The sequence below is a fragment of the Eublepharis macularius genome, chromosome 15 (genome assembly GCF_028583425.1).
Source record: "Eublepharis macularius isolate TG4126 chromosome 15, MPM_Emac_v1.0, whole genome shotgun sequence".
NCBI lineage: Eukaryota > Metazoa > Chordata > Lepidosauria > Squamata > Eublepharidae > Eublepharis > Eublepharis macularius.
Window position 1 is genome coordinate 48,208,454 of NC_072804.1, and position 26,064 is coordinate 48,234,517.

Genomic DNA, 26,064 nt, shown 5'->3' on the forward strand with positions numbered 1-26,064 from the left:
GGAATGCTTCCAATTGGTGTGCTCATTGGCAGCCGCTCCAGAGAATCTAAGCGGGGAGATCTCCCCGGGAGGCAACTTTGGTGTTGTTGACAGTCTACACAACATGCAAGAATGTGTGGTGTTTATCTATAGGGAGGGGTCATTGTGGGAGAGAGGAGAGGTTTTAAATATTTAAAGTGGGGCCAAGTTTTAATGCCTAAGTGGTTCTCAGGAGAGCAGAAGCATTTATGTGAAGCTGTTATCCCATAAGTGTAAGGCCAGGTGCTTCTTCCACCCTTTTATGGGTGCCTTCTGGCTACACTCCAAAGTGAGATCTGGGTCAGCTATTTCCCTCCTCCTTTCAACAGTGCTTGTTCCAAGCAGCCTGGGCTTTGACTGTTGGCAGTTTTTCACTCCTGCGAAGGGTTTCTTATTTTCTTTGTGTGTGGGGGGGGGGGGGGAGGCGGGTGCTAGCAAGACCAAAACTGCTTGCTTTGCTCTGCAATCCGGCCTGCTTGAAAGAAACCGTATTGCTGCTGGGCCGAGAAGAACTGCTTCTGATCCACTGCAGCTTTTACCTCCGGAACCAGCAACTTCTCTCTCTCTTTCTTGTTTTTTTGGTTTTTTGTTCTATAACATGAAAAATATATTTTGGCTTCACTCTCACGGTCATGTTACAAAGTAGGTCAGGGCTAGGCCTTTCTGTGCTTAAACAATCTCCCCAAAAGTAAATGTGCTGTGTTGTATAAATTATGCACATTTACATAGTTTTGCATGACTTGGTGCTTTGCATAATTTATTCTGGTTTGACTAGGTTTGGAGGAAAGAGCAAGGAAGAATGGAGATTCCAAAGCTCTGCATCTAAGGGCAGGGGTCTGTCTATCGGTTCAGAGATTTCAGCAAGTATACTGGCAGATGTATTTGCAGGCATAAGGACTAGAAACTTGCTTTTTGTTTCTCAAATAAATACTGCTTATACTATTGCTTTTTTAAAACAAGTGCAGTTTACATATTCAAAGTTTCAAAATTCAGAAGGCAGGGAATTCAGTTTGTAAAGCTGGTATTTGTCTTTTATATGCAGATTTAAATCTGGAGGCAGGAACATTTCCTCTCCAAATGCATACATTTATACTGCTATGCAGCAGTATTTCAGAAATGTGTCCAGAACAATGACTCAAGCAGAGACATAGAGGGTGCATTCCTGGCTGAGGGCAGCTACTTTATGCTCTCACGGATGGTAAAAATAAGCTTTTTGGTAGGTAGAGTGAAATAAACCCATGATTTTAACTTAGGGGGAAAAGTTCCTTTGTTTTCAGAAACAACCTCAAGACTCTTGTTTATTTTGGCTGCAACAGATTGCCATGGCTACTGCTGCTCTGAAAATCAACACACCCCTCCTCCCCAAACACACCCCAGAAGAAACTTCTGTCATGTCTCTGATTCACTCCTTTGGTCTTGCTGTCTTATTGGGGGACTGATAATTCAGCTGTCATGGTGTCAGATATTGTTGAATCTTTTGTTTACTCCTCAGACTGTAGGAGAATTTCAGTGGAGGCACACCCAGAACGGTGACTCTGGCAGAGACACAGAGTTTGGAAACTGAGATGTAGCAGAATTTCAGAGGTGTGTCCAGAACAGTGACTCAGGCAGAGATGTAGTGGGTGTACTCCAGACTGAGGGCAGCTACTTTATACACTTACTGATGGTAAAAATTAGCTTTTTGGTGGGTAGAGGAAATAAACCCGTGGTTTTAACTTAGATTTAAAAAGTTCCTTTCCCCCCAGAAATTTGAGAAGCATTGTTCAAAGCTACAGATGTTGCTTGTCACACTTCTCTTGCCTGCTGATCCATGCCCTGCTCAAAACCACTTCATACCTCCACTGAAAAACCTTTAAAGGGCTAGTTTTCAAATTCTTCTCTTACAGTGATACTCCTCCCCTCCTCAAACAGCCTGACAGGTTTTCCTGCTGCATAACTCGAATAACTTAGAGCTCCTATTGTCATCGTTCCCTGGGGGAGGATCGTATCTCCACCTGGGCCTTTCAGCTCCTTCCGCTACCTGGCGCTACCTGCCTTCCGGCCAGGGCAGAAAGCCCTTCCTTTCCCCATGGCACTCCACCGAGAGTCCTAGAGCTTTGGGCCTTCACTCCAGCCTTCTTACGCCAGCTGGGCATGGCTCACAGCTGGCATTGGGGCACCTGTCTCCTCGCTACCTTGACAGTCTGGCAGCTGGCACTGCTGGGTGAGTCTGAGATATTCACTCCAGGGTTTTCTTTCCTTCCCGAATCATTTAGTTTGGTCTTTCGGCTACCTGAGAACATTTGGCTGAGCTGTGTGTGTGGAGGGGGGTGGGGAGTGGAAGAGAATCTAGGGGCACTGAATATAGTAAGACACATTTTCCCCTCCCCAGTTCCACATATCGAATGGAAATAATAGGGAGGGCGTGGTAGGCTTGTTTTCCTAGAAAGTCCAGGTTCGAAATTAAATAAGCCTTTTGAATCTTCATTGATTGGGAAAAGAAGAGAATTTTATTCGAGTGCTGCATTTCCCTTAGGTAGCCACACTGTGTTGGGAGAAGTGGTGTCTGTTGGTCGACTTTAAGCAAGTAGACTTCAAGCCAAATATGACCACCTTTGTAGCTTTTTGGCAAACTTTGTTTAGCAATTTCCGGCAGGCAAAAAAAAAGTATTTATTTAATACATTCTTTTCTTTCCTACCGCCAAGGAGTTCAGGGTGGCGTACTTTGTTTCCCTATCCTCTATTTTTCCTTGCAAAAATCCTGTGAGATAGATTAGGCAGAGACAAAGCGACAGGCTTCTAGTGGATTGTGTTAGGGTTGATCACAGATCTTGCAGTCTGCCCTTGGAAGCATAGGATCCTTGTTCTCCCAGTCCGATTGGGGGCAGGGGGGGGGAATATGTCATGTTTTTGGAGGGTACTTCTTGTCCGTGTTGCTGGCTACAGTCGGAAAGGGAGGTGGCTGCTCCCATAACTGCCCAGAGGCGGTATGCTACTAGCCTTGAATACAAATCTATTCATAACCTTCCTTGAGGAAACAACTATGTTTGGGGGAATAAACGCCTTGCTGACTTTTCAACTTCATAATTACATCTCTAACTTCCCCCCCCCCCTAATTAAGAAATGCTAGGTTTGAAGGAGGCATATCTTCCTCTGACCTCAAGGGAAACGTTTCCCCATCAACTTTGATCCGTTTTTGAAGTGTGTGTGTGTGGAGAGGAGATTTTTCGCAATTAACTCCTGCTCTTCCTCCAAGGTCATGGCGTTTCCATGAGGTTATCCCATTTTATCCTCTTAATAACTGACTGAGGGAGGTTATGAGAGAGGGAGAGAGAGATTTGCTTTATGACTGAGCAGAATTTGAATCCTAGCCCCACACTCTATCCACTCCGTTATACTGTTCAGCAGGATGGGTCGAGGCCTCCCATTCTTCAAATCTCAGCAGGGTTTATCTTTTCTTTCTTAAGCATCCATAAGGTACAATAATTATGAAGTGTCCTGGCTGTGGGAATTCAGATGGTTTTGACTAGAATTAGGATGTCTGAATTTTTTGTTACCATTTGAAGCATCTGATTAAACGCCTCATCAGAAATGGGCTCCGGCCTTCATGACCCCACGGCCTCCATTTCTCAGTTTCAGTATTTTAACTTTAGTTTGAAATGCATTATTTTTTGAAAATATCAATATTCCTCCAAGGGGGTCAGAGAAGTGTACATTAATTTATGAAATATCATTTTTCCTCCAAGGAGCTGAGGGAAGGGTACAAGTTCCCTTCTTCCATTGTTTCCTCACAACAGCCCTGTGAGGTAAATTAGGCCGAGAGAGAGAGAAAACACGGTTGGCTCAGGGTCACCCAATGAACTTCATGACTAAAGATTTGAGCTCACATCTCCCTAGGCTTGATCTACTGTATCCAAAATGGGGATGTTTATATTTGTTGGGATTTTGCAAGTGTCATGAAAGCTGACAGGAAGAAAATTGATTCAAATGTGGTGCTGAAGGAGAGTTTTGTGGATACCATGGATGGCCAAAAAGAGAAATAAATCAAGTCTGTATTCTCCCTAGAAGCTAAAATGACAAAACTGAGGCTATCGTACTTTGGTCACATCATGAGAAGACAAGATTCTCTGGAAAAGTCAATAATGCTAAGAAAAGTGGAAGGCAGTAGGAAAAGAGGAAGCCCTAAAAGGAGATGGCTGGAATCAATAAAAGAAGCAACGTCCTCCAGTTTGCAGGATCTGAGCAAGTCTGTTAATGATAGGACATTTTGGAGGTCTTTCCTTTATAGGGTTGCCCTAAATCAGAGGCAACTTGATGGCACATAACACACACACACACACCTTTTCAGTCATGAAAGAGTTAAACTGTGTTTACCTAGAGATAGTTAGTTTTCATAGGACCATTCAGATGCCAGAACAGAAGGGGAGGTACATGCAACGTCCTCCAGTTTGCAGGATCTGAGCAAGTCTGTTAATGATAGGACATTTTGGAGGTCTTTCCTTTATAGGGTTGCCCTAAGTCAGAGGCAACTTGATGGCACATAACACACACATGCCTTTTCAGTCATGAAACAGTTAAACTGTTTGTGTTTACCTAGAGATAGTTAGTTTGCATAGGACCATTCAGATGCCAGAACAGAAGGGGAGGTACATGCTTAATTAAGGGAGCTAGGATTGATTATTGGCTGACCAGTTTATCGAAGGGCAATTAGAATTCCTTCACGTAGGCAAGGATTAATTGCTCTTTGTTCAGTCCTGCTTAGTTCATCAAGATGTGAAGCAGCTAAGATTAGCTATTCTTTGGTTTATTATCAGTGTACCCTTTTTATCCTATATGTAGCAAAGAAGCCAAAATAGATTTCTGTGATGCTTAATTCCGCTGTGCATATTTCATAACTCTGCCAACAATATTTAAAACGGAGGCATTTAGAGTGGCCTGCCTCACCGAACTGTTGTGAGGATTATTGAGAGAAAGAGGCTTCAGCATTCCCCACCTGCATTGTCTTTCAACGTCAAACAACCTCGAGGATCTCTGCTGGGGAAACTTAAGAGTGCTGATGGCAACAAGTAAATTCACAGCAAGGCAAATAGTGACTTCCTGTGGCTGTTTCAAGCCAGGAACATGGGGGAGGGGGGAGGTTTGAAACTCCTCATCCTCGTGTGCTGCGGTCCCAATCCAGACAGGGCCTGCACACACCTGGGAACTGAGTCCTCCGCACAGAACTCTTATAGCATACATCTGAGCCATCCACAAAATGTCAGGAAGTGAATTCATGCGTAACTCTTATAGTAACTTGTCAACATTTCGGGTCGAAGCTCTGTTTAGCAGTACGCCTCTTGAAATGAACATACTGTTGAAAGATATTTTCTTGCATATACACACAGACGCGCAAGGAAGCTTCTTGCGCTGCGCTGGCAGCTGCTGCCAAAGCAATTTTTAAAAAAATCTGCACAGCCAGTTTCTCAGAATGCTTAGCAGACGCCAGGGTGTTGATGGGTGCCCACGGGCACCATGTTGGGGACTCCTGTACTCAACCATCCCATTGAACGAGTTATGTTAAAGACAGGCAAAGGGTCAAATTCGTTGTTAAATGTGGGGGGACGGGGGATATTCTTGCTTCTCCACCCTCCCCACTTATTTGGCCAGCCTGAGGTTGCCGTTTTAGCAATGAACATAGCCCGGGTGCTTTCAACAGCTCCACCGCAAGCAGATATCTGCTCAGTTCGGGGGGGGGGACACTTCTTCTGTGGCTGCCTTTCCTTAGGAAGCACCTGCGAAAAGCACAGGGCGGGAGGGAAGAAAATGGCCACCTTCCTTCCGTCTCCTGCTGTCTTCTCAAAGTTGGGCCCAGAAGACAGGAACCTGGATGCCCACCCCACCACACACCCCCTCCTGCTAGATTTATGACCTTCTCCCATCCATGCCCCACTCTGTTTCACTGCAGGGTGCCGGCCCATCCATTACAGCCTGTGGTGGCTGCTGGGCTCCCACTGAGCCAATTTTCATCCATCTTCTCTTGTCGTCGTCCCCTGCTGCCTCCCGGCTCTCCTCTCTTAGCTCCCGCTAATGCAGCCCCTGGCGTGTGGCCGATGCTGTTGTTCGGCTTTTAATTTACAAGGGCCTCAGACCTGCAGGCCCCGCCAGCTTGGGGGTATGTTATATGGATGGTTTCAAAGAGCCGGAGACGGAAAGGAAGGGCCAGGATTAGAACCAGGCAAATAAATCGGAGCGCGTTGCCTCTCCTCAGTTAGTGTTGACAGACAATAAAAGGATTTGCGGAAGGAAATGGAGACTAGAATATTGAGATGGGCAGCTTGCTCCCTCATATATAATGTTATCAACCCAACCAAGGGGAGGAAGGGTGTCTCAAATTGTCACCTTCAGACTCCCTCGGTTAGTTGTCCTGGCATACTTCACAAAAATGAACAACGCGTAGTGTGAGGATTTTATTCTCGGTCCAGTCGTAGGCGAGCCAAAGGACACAGGCATAGGCTTGCAGTGTGTTTACTGCATGAGCGGGACAGAATCAAGGAAACCAAAATATCATGAGGGGAAAACATGGTCACTGTGTGCATTGATACAGAGGGGATGCTGGGAAGTGGGTCTTGGCACCGCTGGTAAAAGCTGACCAGGACTAGAAAGTGTATTCTGGGAAAAAAAGTCTGCATTTCCAGAAAAAAAAATAGATGAACCTCATTTATCATTGAATTTCAAGTACTGGCAAGAAGTTCCAGGAGTTCTGGCAAAATGCACAATCTCCCATTATTAGTTGGCACTTCACCCTCCTAACTTAGTAACAGGTAGATGGTTCAAAAAAAGTTGCTATGATTCCTTGGGACAGTACGTCCAGCAGTGGCTTTACTGTACAGGTCAACTGCCTCATGGGACAATACCTTCTTTTTTCCCTTTAATGTTAATGCTCATTTTGAAATCACTCCTCACTGCCATAGGAAGAAGGGGGTGGTGAAAAGAGAATAGGGTTGTCAACCTCCAGCTGGAAACTGGAGATCTCCCAGAATTACACCTGATTTCCATATGACAAGATCAGTCCCCCCGGAGAAAATAGGCTGCTTTGGAAGGTGGACCCTATGGCCTTTTACTGTGCTGAAATCTCTCCCCTCTTGAGGCTCCCCCAAATCTTCAGGAATTTTCAAACCTGGAGGTGGCAACCACAGAAGGTCGGGGGATCTGCTTTGCTCTGGTCCCATAAGCCACAACAAGCAAGCCAGCAACCAGGATTGCCAGAAACATCTGGGATGTGTGGCATCAGGAGGAGCCCCGTACAGATATATCCAGTTCTCAGCATTAGCAGCACATCCATGTCCTTGGAGTGGCTGCATGAATATTTCACCGCTTCTTCCATGAATACCCTTAGCAACGTCACTACCTAAGAAACATTTCTTCCGATGACTTTCTTCAAATTGGCCTTTGTAAGCCTGGCAAATCTAGGTGAGGGTCAGGGAAGGTACTGCGGGATGTCAGGAGAGGCACCTTTGTTACCAATTTAGCTCTAGTCAGAGCTGTTTTGGAAGTCTTGTCGATTGTTCCCAGCAAGATCCCTTGCCCTGGATTCAGCCCCTGAGCTCTCTCTGTGCAGGCTCTGATGACTGCTGAAAGAAGACCAAAGAACTAGAGGGATGAGAACAGATCAGGGCAAATACAAAAAATGATCAAGGCATAGTGGTAGGATAAATGCAGCAGGTGGAGATGTTTGTCTGGATGCAGATAAACATCTGTCAAAGCGGAAGGAAGGAAGGATGGAAGGAAGGAAGGAACTGCCAGAGCCACTATCCCTTCCTATAAAAAATATTCTAGTAAATTTCTACACAGATGAGAGAAGCATGGTAGGTGCTGGACAGAGTCCCAAAGTTGTGGATACCTTGCCCCTCCTAGGCAGGCGCCATTTCGGCAAGATTTCCCTTGTAAAGTTAAATAATTTACCAGACATCTAATTTATTTAAATGTATGCAAATTTAAAACAGCTGTTAGCAAGCTTTGGGAGTGAGTTTTAGTATTATTGTTCATTGCTATATAACATTAATTAGAGCTAATTAGAAACAAAGGCTGGCAAATGGCAATAGATTTTAAGAAGATGAAGGTATTATGAGGCATCATTTGGGGGAAAGGGGGGCTCCCCCATCTTGATATTATTTTTTCTAGTTAAACATATTTTGCAGGTTTTTGAAGCAATACAAATATCTTCAAAACCTGCAAGCAGAGATTACAGTATGGCCAATATTTGCATCACAGGCAAATATCGTTCTGTTGTACGGTACCTTCAAATTTACCTCAAATCATTTTCTTTCTCCAACGTAATTTGTGAGGTTGGGTGAATGGGAGAATTGTCAAGAAAAATCCACAGTTTAAATTTGCTTGCAAAAGCTGTAATTTACATTTTTGTAACTTTCAGAGATTTCTCCCTCCTCTTTCACAGAAACATATGCTAGGACTTTTTAAAAAGGAAAGAGAAGTATTTAATTTGGAAATATGATGCTTAATACTTTTTCCCTAGACCTGACCTCAAAGAATTTACACCTGAGGTGTTTTAAACATGAATTTTTGAAAGTCTGCCAAATTTGTGACAAAGAACATTTCAGCTTCAACATGAATGATAGCTTTAAAAAAAATTCGCTGACTCTCACAGTAATCCTACAAGGTGGGCCATTGTTGTTCCAGTTTTAGAGGAAGTAAACTTGAAAACAGGCAGTTTGTCCAAAGTTAACCCTATTGTCTAGGCAGCATTTAAACTCACATCTTCTGTACCCCAGACAAAAAGGCTTCTCCTTAAAACAAAACAGCGGGTATAAAAAAACTATCAAGACTAGTTTTAAAACAAGTCAAAGGGCAGCTTTCCTTCAAGTCCTTTCTTCGCTTATCCTGGTCTATGAATTCTTTTCAAACTCTGATTCATGTACGTGTTCAAAAGATAAAAAGAGAGTTTCATATAACTCCCAGCAAGATCACCGTTTTCAAATCTGGAATGTGCAAACCAGGTGATCTTCTCTAATGGACAGTCTTTTTCCAATAATCATGACCCAAAATTATTGGCCCAAGGATGCAGTTAAAATAATCAGTGTGTCTATCTAAACAAAAGTTACTGCTTCAGGTTTTTCTTGTCCAGGTGGAGGCTGGAGATCTCCCAGAATTAGAACTGATCTCCAGTCTACAGAGATCGCTTCCCCTGGAGAAAATGGCTGCCTTGGAGGGTGAACCCTATAGCATTATACCCTGCTGAAGTCCCTCCCCTCCACAAACCCCACCCTCCCCAGGCCACACCCCCAAATCTCCAGGAATTTCTCAACCCAGAGATGACAAACCTACTAGAGAAAGATGATGTAAGAAAGAAAAGTGGAATTTTCCTCTCACAATTCTTCATGGGATTCCAACTTCTTATAAACAAAATGGCTAACCATTTGTCCTTTCAATGTTATTCGAAAACAGGTAGTCAAATTCATGACGCTATACTAGGGAAACAAACAAAACTATCGCATCTATCTCATTCTTTTCTCCTCCCTTTCCAGTGCCCTTCATTCCCGCCCTTCCTTCACCGCTCCTGGCTAGGCTTGCCGGGGACAATACTTCTCTCACCATCCCGTTTTCTTTACCCGCTCCCGAGATTCTAACCATCATTACCTGGAGGAAGAATATGATCACGTTGGCCGCAGGAGCCCTGCGGCCCAATTTCACAGTCTTCATCGCACCCAATTACCAGCTTCGGTTCCATGTGGATCCCACGAGCGGTAGCCTCAATATCACTGCACTGAACACTTCCGATTCTGGTGTCTACACAGTAGAAGTCTCCGCCCTAGACAACACAGTGCTGAAGGCAAACGTCACACTCAAGGTGTATGGTGAGTAGATCGTGAGCTCTTCTGAAAGGTGATCACTTGGTCTGGAAAATTCCTAAGCTGCTTCTCCAGAAAACCTGTAAATCAAAATGTGATGAAGCATAAAAATCATCATTAAGAAAAAAGCCCTAGCATTAAAAGCCAATTTGAGTTGAGCTTTTCTGCCTGATTTGACTACAACCTTCCGGCAGCCACTACAAAAGAGCTCTGGTACTTTAATACCGTATGCACATAGTCACATAGTGGGGTTTTTCTTTTCTTTTTAAATCAGGCCTCCTGAATCTGCAATCTGGTCTAGCCTGGCAACACTTACCCACTTGTCCTTGGACACTGTTTCTTCCTCCTGCCCCGATCCTGGCTGCTGGGTTTCCTGATGATATTGCACATGTACATATGCACAGCAGCATAAGTAAAAGGAATGAATGGAATTGCTGCAAATGGAAACTCTGATGGCAGCTGAATGCAAAAATGTATGATCAGATTTGACCTGTGGGCTATTGAAGGGGACCAATGAATGTATATGCCCTGTTCTGGGTAGCCCAGGTGAGCCTGATCTCATCAGATCTCAGAAGCTAAGCAGGGTCGGTCTTGGTTAGTAATTGGATGGGAGACCTCCAAGGAAGACGAAGGTTGCAGAGGGAGGCAATGGCAAACCACCTCTGTTAGTCTCTTGCCATGAAAACCCCACCAGGGGTCGCCATAAGTCAACTGTGAATTGAGGGCACTCTCCACTACAACGAATATGTATGGGAGGGAACTGGGAGGAATGGGTCCCGTTGATGTAATTGGGGAGGAGGGTGGTGCCTAATGGTCAGAGCAGCAATGTGTGGGACAATGCCCCAGCCTCATTCTTTTGCATGTCTTCTCAGAGGAGGTGCACAACATCACTGTGGCCCCATCATCTGCGGAGGTGACTGAAGGGGACAGCTCAGTGGCCCTAACCTGTAGCCCAATCCAAGGCTCTGTCACCTGGACTAAGGATGGGCGGACCCTGGGCGAGAACCCCCGATTCCTGCGCTCCGGCGGCTCCCTGAAAATCAGCCTTCCTCAACGTAATGATGCAGGCATCTACCGTTGCACTGTCTCCAACCCTTTCGGTAATGGGACTGGCTCGGCTCAGCTCACGGTCTATTGTGAGTACACATGAAAGACAGCTGTCCTTTTAAAAAGGAATTTAGGTTTCTGAGAATAGCTGTGGCCAAGGTTTGTAGGGTCAGGTTAACAATGAATTGGAAGACTTGAAAATAGCCTGTTTCCCCTAGAAGCTAAAATAACAAAACTGAGGCTATCGTACTTTGGTCACATCATGAGAAGACAAGGGCCGTTTCCACACTACTCACCTTCATCCAGAACGGGATGAATTTGGCAGTTGTAAACAGCCTGGGATACTTTTAGCAGTTGAGGAGGAACTGATACCAACCTGTGGATGTACTCACGTGGAACAAATTGCAGTGTGACTGCTCCAGCAAGTGCCTGGAAAGTTGGAAGGGGGGGGCATGTGAAATGAGGTTCACTTGAGCATCCTTAGGTACTTCGTAACGTGAATTTCCACCCTATGACGTCACTAGGCCAAGCAGCCTGGGAACATGCTGCATGTTTCCTGCTTTGGGTCTGGCCTCCATGGAATCACCCAGGGATGGGGAGGACCAAATATGACCTGGGAGGGCTGCAGGGGGCTCAGAAGAGTTCTAGTTCCTGAAATAACATTATCGATTTTGCTGGTTGAGCTTCAAATCTGTATCTGTTAGCACTTTATGACTCATTTTGGATATCCAGTGATATTCATTTGAAGACTGAAATGAGAGGGAAACCTTCCGAGACTAGCAAAATTTCATGTTTGCACATCCTTTAGGTCCATTTGCTGTCTCTGATTGAGATTTTGTGAATTTTCTCCATTGATCAGGGGACCATTACATATACTGCTTTCTGCACTGGTTTGGTGGGAAAGCCATTAAGAAATAACAGATTTTTAAAATCCTGATTTTAGTAGCAACTCTAACGACAGTGCAAGTTGAAGTCGATCCACACTTCCCTCCTATTCATACCCAGATTTTGTTGCCAACTACAGGTTGGGGAATTCATGACGATTTGGGGGTGGAGTCTGGGAAGGGCTGGGTTTGGAGAGGGGAGGGCATAATGCCATACAATCCAACCTCCGAAGGAGCAATTTTCTCCAGGGGAACTGATCTCTGTTGTCTGGAGATCAGTTTTAATTCTGGGAGCTCTCTAGACCCCACCTGACAGTTGGCAACCCTACACTCAGATGCTGTATTCCCCCCTCCTCATGGAGATCAGGAGGCATGAATTGTGCACCACAAGCCTTGCTTTTGCACAAGACCCCCAGCTTTCCAAAATGTGTGCCCAGGTTCTCCATTTGTGCTTGTGGGTGGTGATCCAGGTGCCTGTAAGCAAGCACAGTTCAGGGAAGAAGGCCGAACGTCCATCTGCTAGCGGAAGCGGTCGTGTGAACTGGACCGGTGAGAAGCTCTCTGCATTCCAGGTGGCTGGGCAGAACGGCAAACCATAAGGCCTCCCTGCTTGCCACTAAATGACCACTCCATCAACGTGAATGGCCCCATTCATCAGTGAGGTCGCAACCTGGATATGGAAAGCCGCATGAAGAAGGTGGAACCCTCAGCACTTACAGACCAAATAGACAAATAGGCTGTCAGGGGCTTTTCCTTTTTTCAAAGCTAGCAAATAGGGATTTTGTTGGTGCCGCACTACATCACGGCAATGTTTCCATTCCTCTCAGACGGCCCCGAGACCCCGAACATCACCATCTCTTCATCGGATCAAGACCCTGACATGAAAGGCTTTGTGCTGGTGAATGCCAGTGTGAACCTCACGTGCCTGGCCCCATCCCAGCCCCCGGCGGAGATCTACTGGAACGTGGCAGATACTCAGGACCACCTGGTGCCTTCCTTGCCGAGTCTGCTTCTCCCCAGAGTGCAGCTGAACCAGGCCGGGACGTATTCGTGTTTGGCTATCAACCAGCACACTAGACGGCGCGTCCGAAACAACTTCAGTCTCGTGGTTGCCCGTGAGTTCAGTGTGGGGGTTGGGTCCTCTGTCCCCTCTAGGGGGTGCAAGTATCACTTCAAGAGGACGGAACCAGGTATAGGACAGTCTTGAGAAGGGTCTGCGTTATAAACTTTCACACCACTTCAACAGTCGGGGAACTTTATGCTGGGGTTTTAGCAAGTGTCCTACATTCAGTCATGAAAGAGTTAAATTGTTGTTCTGTTTGTTTAGTTAGATAGCTAGTTAGCATAGGACCACTTAGTTATCCAGTAAAAGTTTCCACCATAGAAAAGGGAGTCTTTAGTCTTAATGAAGAGATCTAGGATTATCTATTGGATGAACCAGTTTATTGAGGGGCAGTTAACTAGCAATGTATACTAAGGTTTTATTGCTCTTTGTTCAGTCATCAGTCTTAGTTCATGTCTTAGTTCATGTCTTAGTTTAGTCTGTCCTGTTCTGGTTAGCCATCAAGATGTAGAGAGAGAGCTATTCTTTATTTTCTCACCAAATGTGCCCTTTTCCCTGATATGTAGTAAAAGTATCTTTTTAGAGCTAAAACCACAGGAGTCTGTCTTTTGATTCTACTGCACAAATAACTATGCAACTGTATCCTACAATATACTGAGGTTCACAAGGGCCCTATTTATATCAGGAATATGGTGCATTGGTAGAAAAAGCTGAAGCCCCCTTCCCACCTAGTTCTTCCAAACTGAAATTGTTAATTTCATCTTTGCCTCCCCAAAGTGGAGGTGAAATTGACAGAGCCTTCAGGAAGAAAAAGATGAAATTAACAAACCCTCTGAGGAGCAATCTCCACCAGGCTGTCTTTTTAAACTACCCTAGGGTAGGCAGGTGAAATTGACAGAGCCATCACACGCCCATGGAACTACCTTCACTCTCCAAACTATGCACTCTACAGGGACCGCTTCCAAATCTCCAGACGTTCCCCAGGCCAGAGATGGTAGCCCTAGGTCTGGGAGAGACAAAACTTCCATTGCACAGTAGGTATAAATCAGGCCAGCCCCTCCTTCTTCTTTATAGATCTCTGGATCCAAACTAGCTGATTTACATGTCTCTTGTTTCCCTATGCTTCTCTTAGAACGACCCACCGGATTCCCCCAGTGCTCTGTGTCTTCGGCAAACACTGGCTCGGCTTTGCTTTTTTCTTGTTCCTGGCCAGGAGGCTCGCCGGATCCCCAGTTAAGCTTCCAGGGTCTGCCAGGGGACACAAAGGTCGATTCCTCCTATTTGCAACAGCTGATGGTCTCTCCCTTCCCAGCTGGGCTCAGTGGCCGCCAGGTTACCTGCCTTGCACATCATTTGACTGGGCAGAGGAATTGCAGCATAATTCCTGGTGAGTTCGATGACTGGCTGTAAATGGGATGTGGGTGTATTCCCAGAAATGTCCATGTGGGGGAGCTCAAACCTGCAGAAGGTTAGGGTTACCAACTCCAGCTTAGGAAATTCCTGGAAATTAGGGGGCGGGGGGGGGACATGAACGAGTGGGCGTATAATGTTATGCAGCCCACCTTCTGAACTTGCCATTTCTTCCAGGAAAACGGATCTCTGTAGTAATTCTGGGAGAACTGCAGATCCTACCTGGAGGATGGGAAACCAACTAGAATAATAGCACTAGAAGGGCCTATTATCAGCTCATGCAAAGGTGCTGAGGCAGGAAAGGAGGTGGGGGTGGCAGGACCCCACTGGAACCTTGTTGGTGGAGATGTGTGTGTGTGTGTTCAGTGTGTGTCAGTGGGGTTCAGCTACAGTTGTTAACCTCCGGGTGGTGTCTGGAGATCTCCCGGGAATAAAACAGATCTCCACGTGACAGAGATAGGTTCCCCTGGACAAAATGGCTGCTTTGGAGGATGGACTCTACAGCGTTACAACCTGCCTTTTTCAGGCTCCACCCCCAGAATCTCCAGGAATTTTCAAGCTCAGACCTGGCAACCTTAGGCCCAGCAGATAGAACGTCAGACTTAAACCAGGAAGTTCGAGTCACAGCTAAGCAAGGAAGCTAATTAGGGTTGCCAGCTGAGTGTTGCCAACCGGCGGGAGGTGTACAAGGTGGGGTAAGGTTGCCAGCTCAATGTAGGGGGTGGAGTTTGAAGAGGGTGGGGTTTGAGTAGGGGCTGGAGCTCATCAGGTTATAATTCATAGAGCCCACTGTCCAAAGCAGCCATTTTCTCCAGGGGAATTGATCTCTGTCACCTGGAGATCAGATATAATCCAGGGAGTTCTCCAGCCACTACCTGGAAGTTGGCAACTCTCAGATGAGAACATGCACATACACATCATTCTGATGCTACAACATCACTTCTGGTGCAGCCTCCCAGAAGTGACATCATCATGTTAGCCTGACACACTAGGATTCCTCCAGAACTTAATGGTTGGTGTCCTAGAATGTCACAGCAACATGAGGGTGTCATTTTGGAGGCCGTGTCAGAAGTGACATTGTGACGTTGGACAGCACATATTTGCCCCCATTTTTCTTGGGCTGCCAGCGAACTGCCAGTGGGCCATTTCAGGAGATAGGCATGCCAGAACTGTTGCTATGGAGGGACACCTTTGGGGCATTTTCCCCTGACACAACTGGCACCAATGTTGTGCCAGCATACAAAGTTACGTCAGTTCTGGAAAACCTCAGAGGCAATGCTCTAGGATGCTCTATTGTTTAACCATAGAGTTTTCGCCAAATCCTAGAGCATTGCCCCCGTTGTTATGCTATCGCTTCTGGCTTTTTGCCAAAAGGGATACTACATCCAGTGTAACCCTGGTATGCTTGTCCCCACCAGAGAAATATCCCCCGGGGGAAGCTGTTGACCCTACAAGGAGACCTGGCAACTTTGAATTAAATGTAGTCATCTGCAGTCAGTCAATACATCTCGGCTCAACCTACCCAACAAGGTTGTTGTGAAAATAAAATAGGAAAACCCTATTTATTCCTCCCTGAGCTCTTTGGATGTAAAAAAGGAGAGTACCAGTGTGATACATAAGAATAAAAAGACGTACCAAAACAAAATACCATACACAGGAGAAGATTGCCTTGTCAAAAATCAATGTGCGATGATTCAGTTCTAAATCTGCCACGTTTCTGATTTTCCGTGACGCTTTGGTTCATGGACCCAACTTGCTCTTCCTCCACAGAAGCCCCCTCAGGGGTCTTCCTCTCATTCCAGGCCTTCGATAACATGGGAGGGACAGTTGCCATGGAAATGGATTGCCAAGGCACCTTCAACCCAGCGGAGATCAACTGGTTTCAGAGTGGGCAGCCGCTGGTTTCTACTGGAGGCCATTATCACATCAGCCCTGATGGAACCAGACTCACCATTTGGAACTTTACTGCTCCACGAGACCTGGGAAATTACAGTGCCAACTGCTCGAATCCACTGGGTTCCCAACATGTCAATCTCAATCTCGTTGGTGAGATCCTCCCTGTAGTAAACAGAGAAACTGAGGGTTATGTCCAATTACTTATTGACTTTATTTACACCCTGCATTTCTCCCCTGGTGGGACCCAAAGGGGCTTACATCTCCTCTCTTCCATTTTATCCTCAAACAACCTTTGAGGTATCTGAGGCCGAGGGCCAAACTATACATGATGGCGTCCACTGGGCCAACCACAGGGGCAGTTTAAAAAGATGGCAAGTCTCGTGGTTTTGCCTTTGATTCCCAGTTCCTCTTCTCCAGTATCCCCTACAACCGGCATTGTGAATTTGATTATTTAACCTATATCCATCTCTTACATCTAAGACGCAGCTCCACATGTTCTGTACATGCATTCTCTGATCTTGGCAGGTCCTGCCATTTCGAATTGGACTCTGTCTCGTGGGCTTGATCCCCATTCTGCGTACATCGCCTGGGCCATTCCCAATGGGTCAGTGGTCACCGGCTTCTGGATCCAGATGGAGGTCCCGAAGCAAGGCCGTTCTGCCTCGGAATGGAAAACGGTGCAAGTCCTAGGAGCAACTAACAGGTCCGCCACAGTGGTGGGACTACAGCCCGAGTCCACATATTCCTTCCAGGTGGTGCCTCGCTTGGGATTGCAAGCTGGAAACGCCTCTCAGGCTCAGACCCTCTGGCCAGGTACGAGTTGCAGACTCAAAAAGAGAGTGTTTGTCTGAATAGCTTTGCAAATAAAGTCACTGATGTCACTGTTCACCTGAGTTTCTACCCGCACGCATTAGCTCCCGGGTCCCCAAGCTTTTGAGCCTGTGGGCACCTTTCAAATTCTGACAGTGCACTGGAGACAGCCACAAAATGGCTGCCACAGGAAGTGGAGCCGGCCACAAAATGACCGCCACAGCTTACCTTAAGTCAGTCAATGAAGATTCTTGTGCTGTAATGGCAGCTGTTGCCAAAGGGACATTTTTTCAAATCTGAGCAGCCAATCAAATCTTCAGGGGCCATTCAGAAACTCTACTGAGCAAAAGCCCCACCTTCCCCTGCACATTTTCTAAAAATGCATGATGGATGCCAGGTAGGTTTGCCAGCCTCCAGGTCTGTTTGCCAGCCTCAGGAACTGATCTCCAGGCGATAAAGATCAGTTCCCCTGGAAAAAATGGCTGCTTTGGAGGGTGGACTCTATGGCATTATACCATTTTGAGGCCCCGCCCCAAACCCACCCCTAAATCTCCAGGAATTTCCCAGCCTGGACCTGGCAACCCTAGAGCCAGGAAAGGTGTTGGCAGCACCATAGTGCCCATGGGCACCACGTTGGGGGCCCCTGTGTTTAGGCTTGCCAGTTCCAGCTAGAGAAATTCCAGGAGATTTCAGGATGGTGCCCCCAGGAGAGGGTGGGGTTTAGGAGGGGAGGGGCCTTGGCAGGGTATATTGCCATACAGTCCACCTTCCAAAGCACCCCTTTTTTCTAGGGGTACTGTGATCCAGGAGCTCTCCAGCCACCACCTGTGTTAGATGCTGCTGATGCTTAATAAAAAGAGCTTGTGGCAAAAACGAAGGCCTGATTCACATATACGGGGGAATGAAGTAGCAGAGCCTTGGACTGGTAGAATGGGCAACAGCTGTTGGGAAAGCATCATCCAGGATATATTGTGGGGTATTCCATTATCTTAAAAACTCCTTACTGAGAGAAACCCAGCATCACAAGGAAAGAGACAACGTCATTATTTATTTAAAACTTTTCTGTTGCACCTTCAGCCTTTAGACTCAAGGCAGCTAGCTAACAATGTGCCAATCAACTGCAAGGACACAGAAACTTAAGTCCACAAATAAGATTTTTTTAAAAATGCACAAGGTAAAAACGAAAATTGATAGTAGAGCTTTTCTCCCAGCGGAGCTAGTTTTCTAGTTGCAGGGAGGTTTTTTAAAAAAAAATCAAAAGAACATTCAGAGCTGGAATCCTCCCCCTGCAGTAACACAGCCTGTTTTAGTTCCTCAAGCATCTGCCACGGCAGTCTCCTGCACACACGTGTGAACAGGGACAGTAGCGACAGACTTAATTAAAGTTCTGAAGCTGCAGGTGTTTATACACAGCGCCGCTGCATTCTTTCGCTGGCACATCATAGGAGAGCAAAAAGATTCATGTTGGCAGGGTCATTCGTAACCCGTCATTAATTTCAACGCGTACCCAAATCCTGATTAAACATTTATGTAGCGCTGACTCCCCCCATTCAACCTTGCACTCCCAAGCTGCAGAAAATCGAGGCTACAAGAATACGGCAAAGCAGAGTCCCAAGGAGCCTGAGTTGTAAGCCAGTACAAAACGTTCGACTGTACCACGTCTGTACTGCTCACATTATGCAGCAATTAAGGCAGGAACCTTTCCTTGCAAGTCCTGTGCTTTCCCGAGTCGTTTGTACAAGCCTAACCCATCTCTTAAACGGAAGGATTTTTGGCGGTGTGTGCATCTGTACATTGTGTGCACGAATGAGCATGTGTGTGTCAATTTTTAATAGCCTGGAAAGGGTAGCGGCAGCTCGTTCTGTGAATACAACAAAACCATTACGAAACCTCTGGGTTTCTAATCCTGACTTCTTGTTTCTCAGAGCCACATCTGAATTCTGGTGCCATTGCGGGAATTGTGATTGGCTCCATCTTGGGAATGCTTTTGATCCTTGCCCTTTTGATCTTGCTGATCTTCTTTCTCCGCAGAGGTGAGCTGCAGACGGGCAAGGGATTCTTTTAGGGTGCACCAGAGACAACGTTCTCTGCTAGATTCAGGTCCAGTAGCATCTTAAAGACCAACTAGATTTGGTCTTTGGAGAGTCAGAGATCCCATCATCAGCTATGAAGGGAGCTCTGACTCTCAAAGGCTCATACCAATACCCTGGAAACCTAGCTGGTCTTTAAGGTGCTACCGGACCCAAATCTCGCTCTTCTACTATGGACCAACATGGCTGCTACCCACATGAAACAAAGTTCCCTGAGGTAAGAATCGGATGAAAAAGGATCTATCAAAAAGGCTGCCAATGAAACCTGGTGCGAAACCGATCAGGCAGCTCTTTCTAACCAATGTGATTCAAAAGCCAACCAAAATCAAGATCCTATTGCAGGAAGTCACTGCCGTCCTCTAGATCAGGGGTGGGCAATTGTTTTGGCTCAGGGGCCACTTTGTGGGAGCGGAGGTTAGCGGAGGGCCGCACCTTTTAAAATGATTGCATTCATTAGTTAATTTTGCATTTCAGAAAAGGTATAAATTGTATCATAAAAATCAATAAATATAAATTAAATAAAATAGTGGTAGTTTTATTCAATTTATTTATTGTGCTAATTTCATATCATTTATAGCTGCAAGCACATTTATTTTAGGAAATCTCGGTTCAAGGCGGATTTTTCTGTCTTGGCAGGCCGCAAAAAACTCTGTAGCGGGCCGCATGTGGCCCGCGGGCCGCAATTTGCCCACCCCTGGCCTAGACTATTTATAAATAGGGTAGGAAAGGAATTAATCGTCTTTCTAACCAATAATTTCTGAAGCATTAAACCTTACCTCTAAGGCCTGTCCACTTACTTTCTTCCATTTTATTTATTTGTTTATATTTTATTTATGCCCCCCTTTGCTCTCCAAGAGGGACCCAATGTGGCTTAGAACATATTCTCTTCTTCTCCATTTAACTTCAAGGTCTTGCAAAAATTCATTGAAAACTTGGCTATCAGATGCATGCTTAACAGGCTAGAAACTTTTAAAGATGGAATTGGGGATTTTCAAGCTGCTTAAGTCTAAACCCAGAGTCAGCTTGGGAGCTCACACAGGTTGATTGTGCAGCACAAACCCTCGAATTTTATCTTGTGACATAGAAGTCCTTGATCTCCTGCAGCAATTTGGATGTGTCGGTGTACAGTTCTACCTGCCTTGATACTCAGTCTCATAATACATTAAGAAGGAGAAACAAAGGTGTTGTCTGTTCCTTAACTGGCCTATCATAGTAAAAGAGGAGAGGAAGTTGGCTTCATGCAATTGGGAGTTGGTAGTGCACTCAGCTGTCTCGAAGACAGGGAGTGGTGCTCGCCTGGTTCATGTTGTGTGCTGTGTATATCTGACAGTCAGAGAGAGCCAGTCTCTGAATACGAGGTCCTGATGATGTTTTTAATCCCTTGTAGCACGCAACAAGAAAGTCCCCGACACACCACCGGAGAAGCGGCAACATTACCTGTCTCGCCAGGTGAGAATGAATTGGGTATGAGCCAGGGGCCTGGGAAGTTAAGGGGGCTCATTGTGCTGTGCGAACTGTCTCTAGGAGGAGGTACCATTAAAAAGTCCCCCCCCCCTTTATCCATCTGATTTATTTATTTAATTTGTTTGGTCCCACTGGGGACCCAAAATGGCTTCCATTGTTCTCCCATTTTATCCTCACAACACCCCTCTGAGGAAGCGGAAGCTGAGAGTGTGCAACTAGCCTAAGGTCACCCAATGGACTTTCGTGGCAGAGTGGAGATTCGAATCTGGGTCTACCGGATCCTCACCTGACACTCTAACCACTGCACCGCGCTGTCTCTCGGTATTGCCGACCCTGTTTTTTTCCCTCTATCAACCCTACTCCAGTTCCCAAACGGTAAGGAGCAAAATGAGCCCTCTTGGGGCAATCCTCGCTGGTCCTCCGGAGACTCGGACATCTATGCCATCACCTATGAGGAACACCTGCGCAGATACGGAGGGCCAGCCTCTTTGGTAAGGCCTGCTATTTACGTACAGCCCTTCGGCTTAAACACAGTCCCCAGATCCGGCTGCAAAGATCCTCTTCTAGTATTGCACTGGGACTCAGGGCTAAGCTACAAGTGATGCTAGACACGTGTTCTTTAACGTGTCGGGATTGCAATTGTACCTGGGAACTGTAGATGAAAACAGCATTATGTCCTCAGTGCAGGGGGGCAGGGGAGGGGAAGAGCTTTTCGAAGGATGGGATCGCTGAGGGACAGGAACTTTAGAATTGTTTTCTTGCAATTTTAGCACAGAGATGAACTACCGGCTCTTCCCTTTCCCTGCTTCCCCGTACTTGGGACAGGGTTGCAAGCAAACAATTTTAAAGTTCCCCTCCCCCAGCAATCCCACATGACTCTGACTTTTTAATTGATTTTTATTTTATTCAATTTATATTCCACTCTCCTTGCAAGCAGGCTTAGAGCCAATCACAAGCGGTAATAAATACAATAAAAATAGACAGCATAAATTAGATTAAAACAGGTCAGTCAAGACAATAAAATCTAAAACAGACAGTCGCGCCCATATTGCACATCCACCAAATGTTAGGACAGATCCGTGGGGCAGGGTGGCCAGCTGTCTTTGAAAAGCAGAAAACTGACTTTGAAAAGCTCTTCCCCTCCCCTGCCTCCCCATGCTAGGGACATAACGCTGTTTTCAACTATAGTTCCAAGCTACAATTGCATCCCTGACACATTAAAAAACAGGTGTCTGGCATCACTTGTAGCTTATGATAAATAAATCGTATGTAGGCCACAGAAACCTAATTAAAGGATTCCATATTTAGGCCGTTAGCATAGTCTATCGTTTGGCATAGGAAGCGTGATTATAGGTGGTTCTGCCGGCGGCTGTGTGTGCAGGAGAGAAAATAACAAATCATACACTTGCTTTATATTTAGAAAAGAAATGAGAGTTCTTCATTGTAGAAACTCCATACTCTGATAGGAAAGGAGGAGAGACAGATCCTGACTACCTATTTAGTCTAAGGATGGACATGGATGCTAGGGCAAGTCCTGCATCCATTCTGCCAAGATGAAGGGAGGAGAAGGAGAGAGATGGTGCCTGGAACAAAGCCAGGAAGAGAAGGAGGTAGTCAGGAGGAGGAAATCCTGAGAATAAATCTACTTATCAAAGGACAGTCAGAACAGTAAACAGAGTGCCCTGACCTCTCTATCTTTCTCTTTGGTTTGTCCCCCTCTGAAACCTGAGGAAAGGGACAGCGCTGAATCCTCCTCTTCTAACAGCTTAGCTCTCAGGAGGCACCAGAAATGGGGTTAAGAGGAATTTCCCCCTACAAAGCTTTTCAGATTCCATTCCCAGAAGCAAAACATCCCTCATCCTGCTAGCACAGCAGCTAGTCAAATTGCCTATTGAGCAGTCTCTGTTATCTGTGTGGCCTGGGAGCATCTTGCCTCTGAGGGTGTACCCCTCCACCACCAAACTCTCTGAACTGTCAGCCCTGTTTGCAAGTTACCTGAAAGTGCATTCAATCTGTGTTTAGCATGCACTTGATTTTTCTTTATGCATGTGTTGACTCTCATGTTACATGCCATGCATTTACAGCTGAATGTGTGATCTCAGACTCCTATGTTCATACTAGTCTCTCTTCTTTCATTTGTAAAGAGAAGGCACCTTGGCTCTTCCTGTGTTCATTGTAACATATGAACAGGGCTTTTTGCCTCTCGGCTGTTGAGAGCTGGATTGATGCAGTTTAATAACAACAACAACATTCAATGTATGCACTGTCCTTCGGGACAACTTAATGGCCACTCAGAGCAGTTTACAAAGTGTGTTTTTATTATCCTTGCGACAATCACCCTGTGAGGTGGATGAGGCTGAGAGAGCTCTGAGAAGCTGTGACTGACCCAGAGTCACCCAGCTCACATCAAGCGGAGGAGTGGGGAATTAGACCCGATTCTCCAGATTAGAGTACCGCTGCTCTTAACCACTACATCAAACTGGCTCTCCGTTTGTGGAGGGGATGCCAAATGAAATGTGTTGCACTGCTTCTGGGCTCCAGTGGACTTGGCTTGGCAGGGTCCGATGGGCTAAGTGATCACAGTTCACCTAAGCTAGCCTAGACTCTAGCAAAAGACGATAGTCTGTACGCAGTTTATTATGTAGGCTCCAGAAACCTAATTAAAGGATTCCACTTTGGGGCTATTAGCAGAGTCTATCGTTTGGCATAGGAAGTGTGATTATAGGTGGTTGTGAGTTGGTTTTGCTGGCTGGTGTGTGGGCAGGAATGAAAATAATGAATCATACACTTGCTTTACATTTAGAAAAGAAATGAGAGTTCTTTATTGTAGGAACTCCATACTCTGATAGGAAAGGAGGAGCGGCAGATACTAACTAGTCTAAGGATGGACATGAATGCTAGGACAAGGCCTGCATCCATGCTGCCAAGATGGAGGGAGGAGAAGGAGAGAGGTGTTGCCTGGAACAAAGCCAGGAAGAGAAAAAAGTGAGAGGGAGGAAGTCAGGAGGAGGAAATCCTGAGAATAGCAAACTACATATCAAAGGATAGTCAGAGCAGTAAACAATCAACAGAGTGCCCTGACCTCTCTATCTTTCTGAATCTTTGATTTGCCCCCCTCTGAAACCTGAGTAAAGGGACATCCCTGAGTCCTCCTTTTCCAACAATCATGGCCTCCAATCAGATCCTGCTGAAAGTAGCAAAATGCCCCAAGTGCCCTCCTCCCATGCAAAGTGCCCCCTCCAAAAAAAAAATTAAAGCAGGGGAGAGAAAAAGCATCTCTGTCTACAAACCACCTTGGAATGATCCTGTCTTGGCTGTGCAGTAGTTAAAAAGAAGAGCCCTGCTGGATCCGACCAGCGGCCCATCTGTTCCAGCATCCTGTATCACACAGTGACCAGCCAGTTACTGGATTCTTTCAGAGCATCTCTGCCTCTGTGACATGGCCTTAGGTGGCTTCTGGCAGAGCCCCCTAAATGAAAGTGGGAGTGAAGGTTCTGAAGAAAGAGAATCCTTGCTTTCTTCTTACAGCTCTCTGACTCATTCTCTCTTCCCTTCCCAATTTTCCCCAGTCCTTCAGTACCAGAGACAGCAGGCACCGCAGCTTCACTCCTTCGCTTCCTCAGCCCGGGGCCAAGAATGTGCGCAGTGCTACTCAGGTCTGACTTTGGGAAGATGCACGTTGAAACTTTGGCTCGGGAACAACCCATAGGCTGAGCATCAGTGCGGGACTCCAGAAATGGAACCATGCCTTGATAAACGAGCAAACATGGGATGTGAACGAAAGCTTCTGGAACCTGAACTTTGGTTTTTCCTGGCACAGCAATGGGGGACTGACGATGCATTGTGGAACCCAGATATCCGGGGCAACAGTTTAGCTAGCCCAGGACAGCAAAATCAGAGGAATACAGGGCATACGGTGAGAAATCTTTTGGGTACATTGAACAAAGCCGAGCATTGGAGGTGTATATGATATGGAGAAAAATTATTTCTGGGATTCTGGGATTTCCATGGGTGCACCAAGGATATAGCTGGTTCTCTTGGAATGGGCTGGACTACAAACAATTGGAATCCTTGGTGTGAGATGCAAAGACTATCCTAAGAGCGAGGTACCTAGTGTTCCATAGCTTACAAAGAGAGTCAGCTCATTCTTGCAACAGAGGACATTGTAAGAGAGAGAGCAGATTCAAGAGATTTATAAGAAGGCAATGGGGAGGTGGCACTGGGAGTTGCCAGGTGGGCGTGTGCCTCAACATCATGCAGGTTCTCCTGTCCTAAAGCTGCAGCATTTCATCTGCCAAAATTCTCCCTGTGACCAAGGAATGGGACTGCAGCATTGCCCACATTCCAGTTCAGAAAGTCCTATTCGCATTACCGTGCGTACATGTGCCTCCTTCCTGTACATTTGTACATCTGTAAGAAAGAAGCCAGGCACATTCACTTTGCAACTAAAACCAGGGATCAGTTACTGGATAAATGTTCCAGTGTGCATGTGCTGAGTGTAACGTGAGAATAACTCAGTGTGGTGGTGGAGAATGCTGTGACCGCTGCTGGTGTTTTCAAGGCAAGAGAAGGACTGATGTGGTTTGTCACCACCTGCCTCTGCAACCCTGGTCTTTGTTGGAGGTCTCCCGTCTAATTACTAACCAAGGCTGACCCTGCTTAGCTTCTGAGATCTGAAGAGATCTGCTCGCCTGGGCTATCCAGGTCAGGGTAACTCAATGTATGTGTTTACACAGATTGTATTCATGTCCACTATACCTCGTGAGTAGGACTCTAGTGTTACTGTAATACACTGTATGTGATCGGGAAGGCGATCTGGAAGCTCCGAGGGGTTCAGAGTTCAGCTGCTCACCTGCAGATGGGTGCAAGTCATCATGAACAACCAACACCTGTTTAGAAGCACTGGCAGTTTCTTTCCATGCCCAAGCAAAGGTAGTGGTTTCAAACTTTAAAGCCAAAAACTCTCTCAAGTATCTCAGGAAGTAGCGTTTTCTCTTACTTGAGCTTCCTCTCATCCTGCCATGGGACAGTTTTAGTATTTCCCAACAAAGGCCGTCGTCACACGGGCATCTGTTCCGTTAAATTTACAGCATATAGCGTCATCGCTGATATCGGCACAGTAACATTTCTTTGGGTCACCTCGCTGTCCACACCTAAGCGCTCTGTTCTGTTCTCTCTAATGGGCACAGAAGCAGCTCCTCCCCCCCTTTTAAAAAATTTTTGGGCGTTTAATTCCGCTATAACAGAATAACATTAGATAATGTTAAAAAAAAAACGGAAAATGACTGAACACGGCCATTTTTAGCGAGGTGTGGTTTTGGGTTAAAATAAAAATTTCTCTAATGGCAATTCAGTCATTTTTACTTGTTTTCTTCAGCAGAAAATTTTCATTGTGTGATGTCGTTATAGCGATATAAGGACATTATTAAAAAAAAGGGGGGGAGTCGTGGGAGAAATGGATTCTGGAATTGAGGAGAGAAAAAAAGGGGGGCCTATGGCGTGGCGAGGTGAAAAACATCGATGTGAGGCATTCACACTGAGGCGCAAAATATCGCGAC

At 46.0% G+C, this 26,064-nt stretch overlaps 1 protein-coding gene across 1 annotated transcript; it reads left to right on the forward strand.

Annotated features, from left to right (window-relative positions):
- The first annotated feature begins 2,104 nt into the window (after positions 1–2,104).
- Positions 2,105–24,704, forward strand: VSIG10L (V-set and immunoglobulin domain containing 10 like). Its single transcript, XM_054998911.1, has 11 exons — positions 2,105–2,221; positions 9,519–9,848; positions 10,715–10,978; positions 12,601–12,888; positions 13,969–14,223; positions 16,017–16,292; positions 16,668–16,955; positions 18,878–18,985; positions 20,430–20,491; positions 20,872–20,997; positions 24,076–24,704. The coding sequence occupies exons 1-11, from the start codon at positions 2,152–2,154 to the stop codon at positions 24,166–24,168; spliced, it is 2,160 nt and encodes a 719-aa protein (XP_054854886.1). The 5' UTR covers positions 2,105–2,151; the 3' UTR covers positions 24,169–24,704.
- Positions 24,705–26,064: the final 1,360 nt, after the last annotated feature.

Bases quoted from the DNA above. Each gene is read 5' to 3' on its own strand.
- VSIG10L (XM_054998911.1), top strand. From the start codon at position 2,152: ATGGCTCACAGCTGGCATTGGGGCACCTGTCTCCTCGCTACCTTGACA. The intron at 18,986-20,429 runs GTGAGCTGCAGA...AATCCCTTGTAG, and splicing joins GATCTTCTTTCTCCGCAGAG to CACGCAACAAGAAAGTCCCC. The intron at 20,492-20,871 runs GTGAGAATGAAT...ACCCTACTCCAG, and splicing joins AACATTACCTGTCTCGCCAG to TTCCCAAACGGTAAGGAGCA.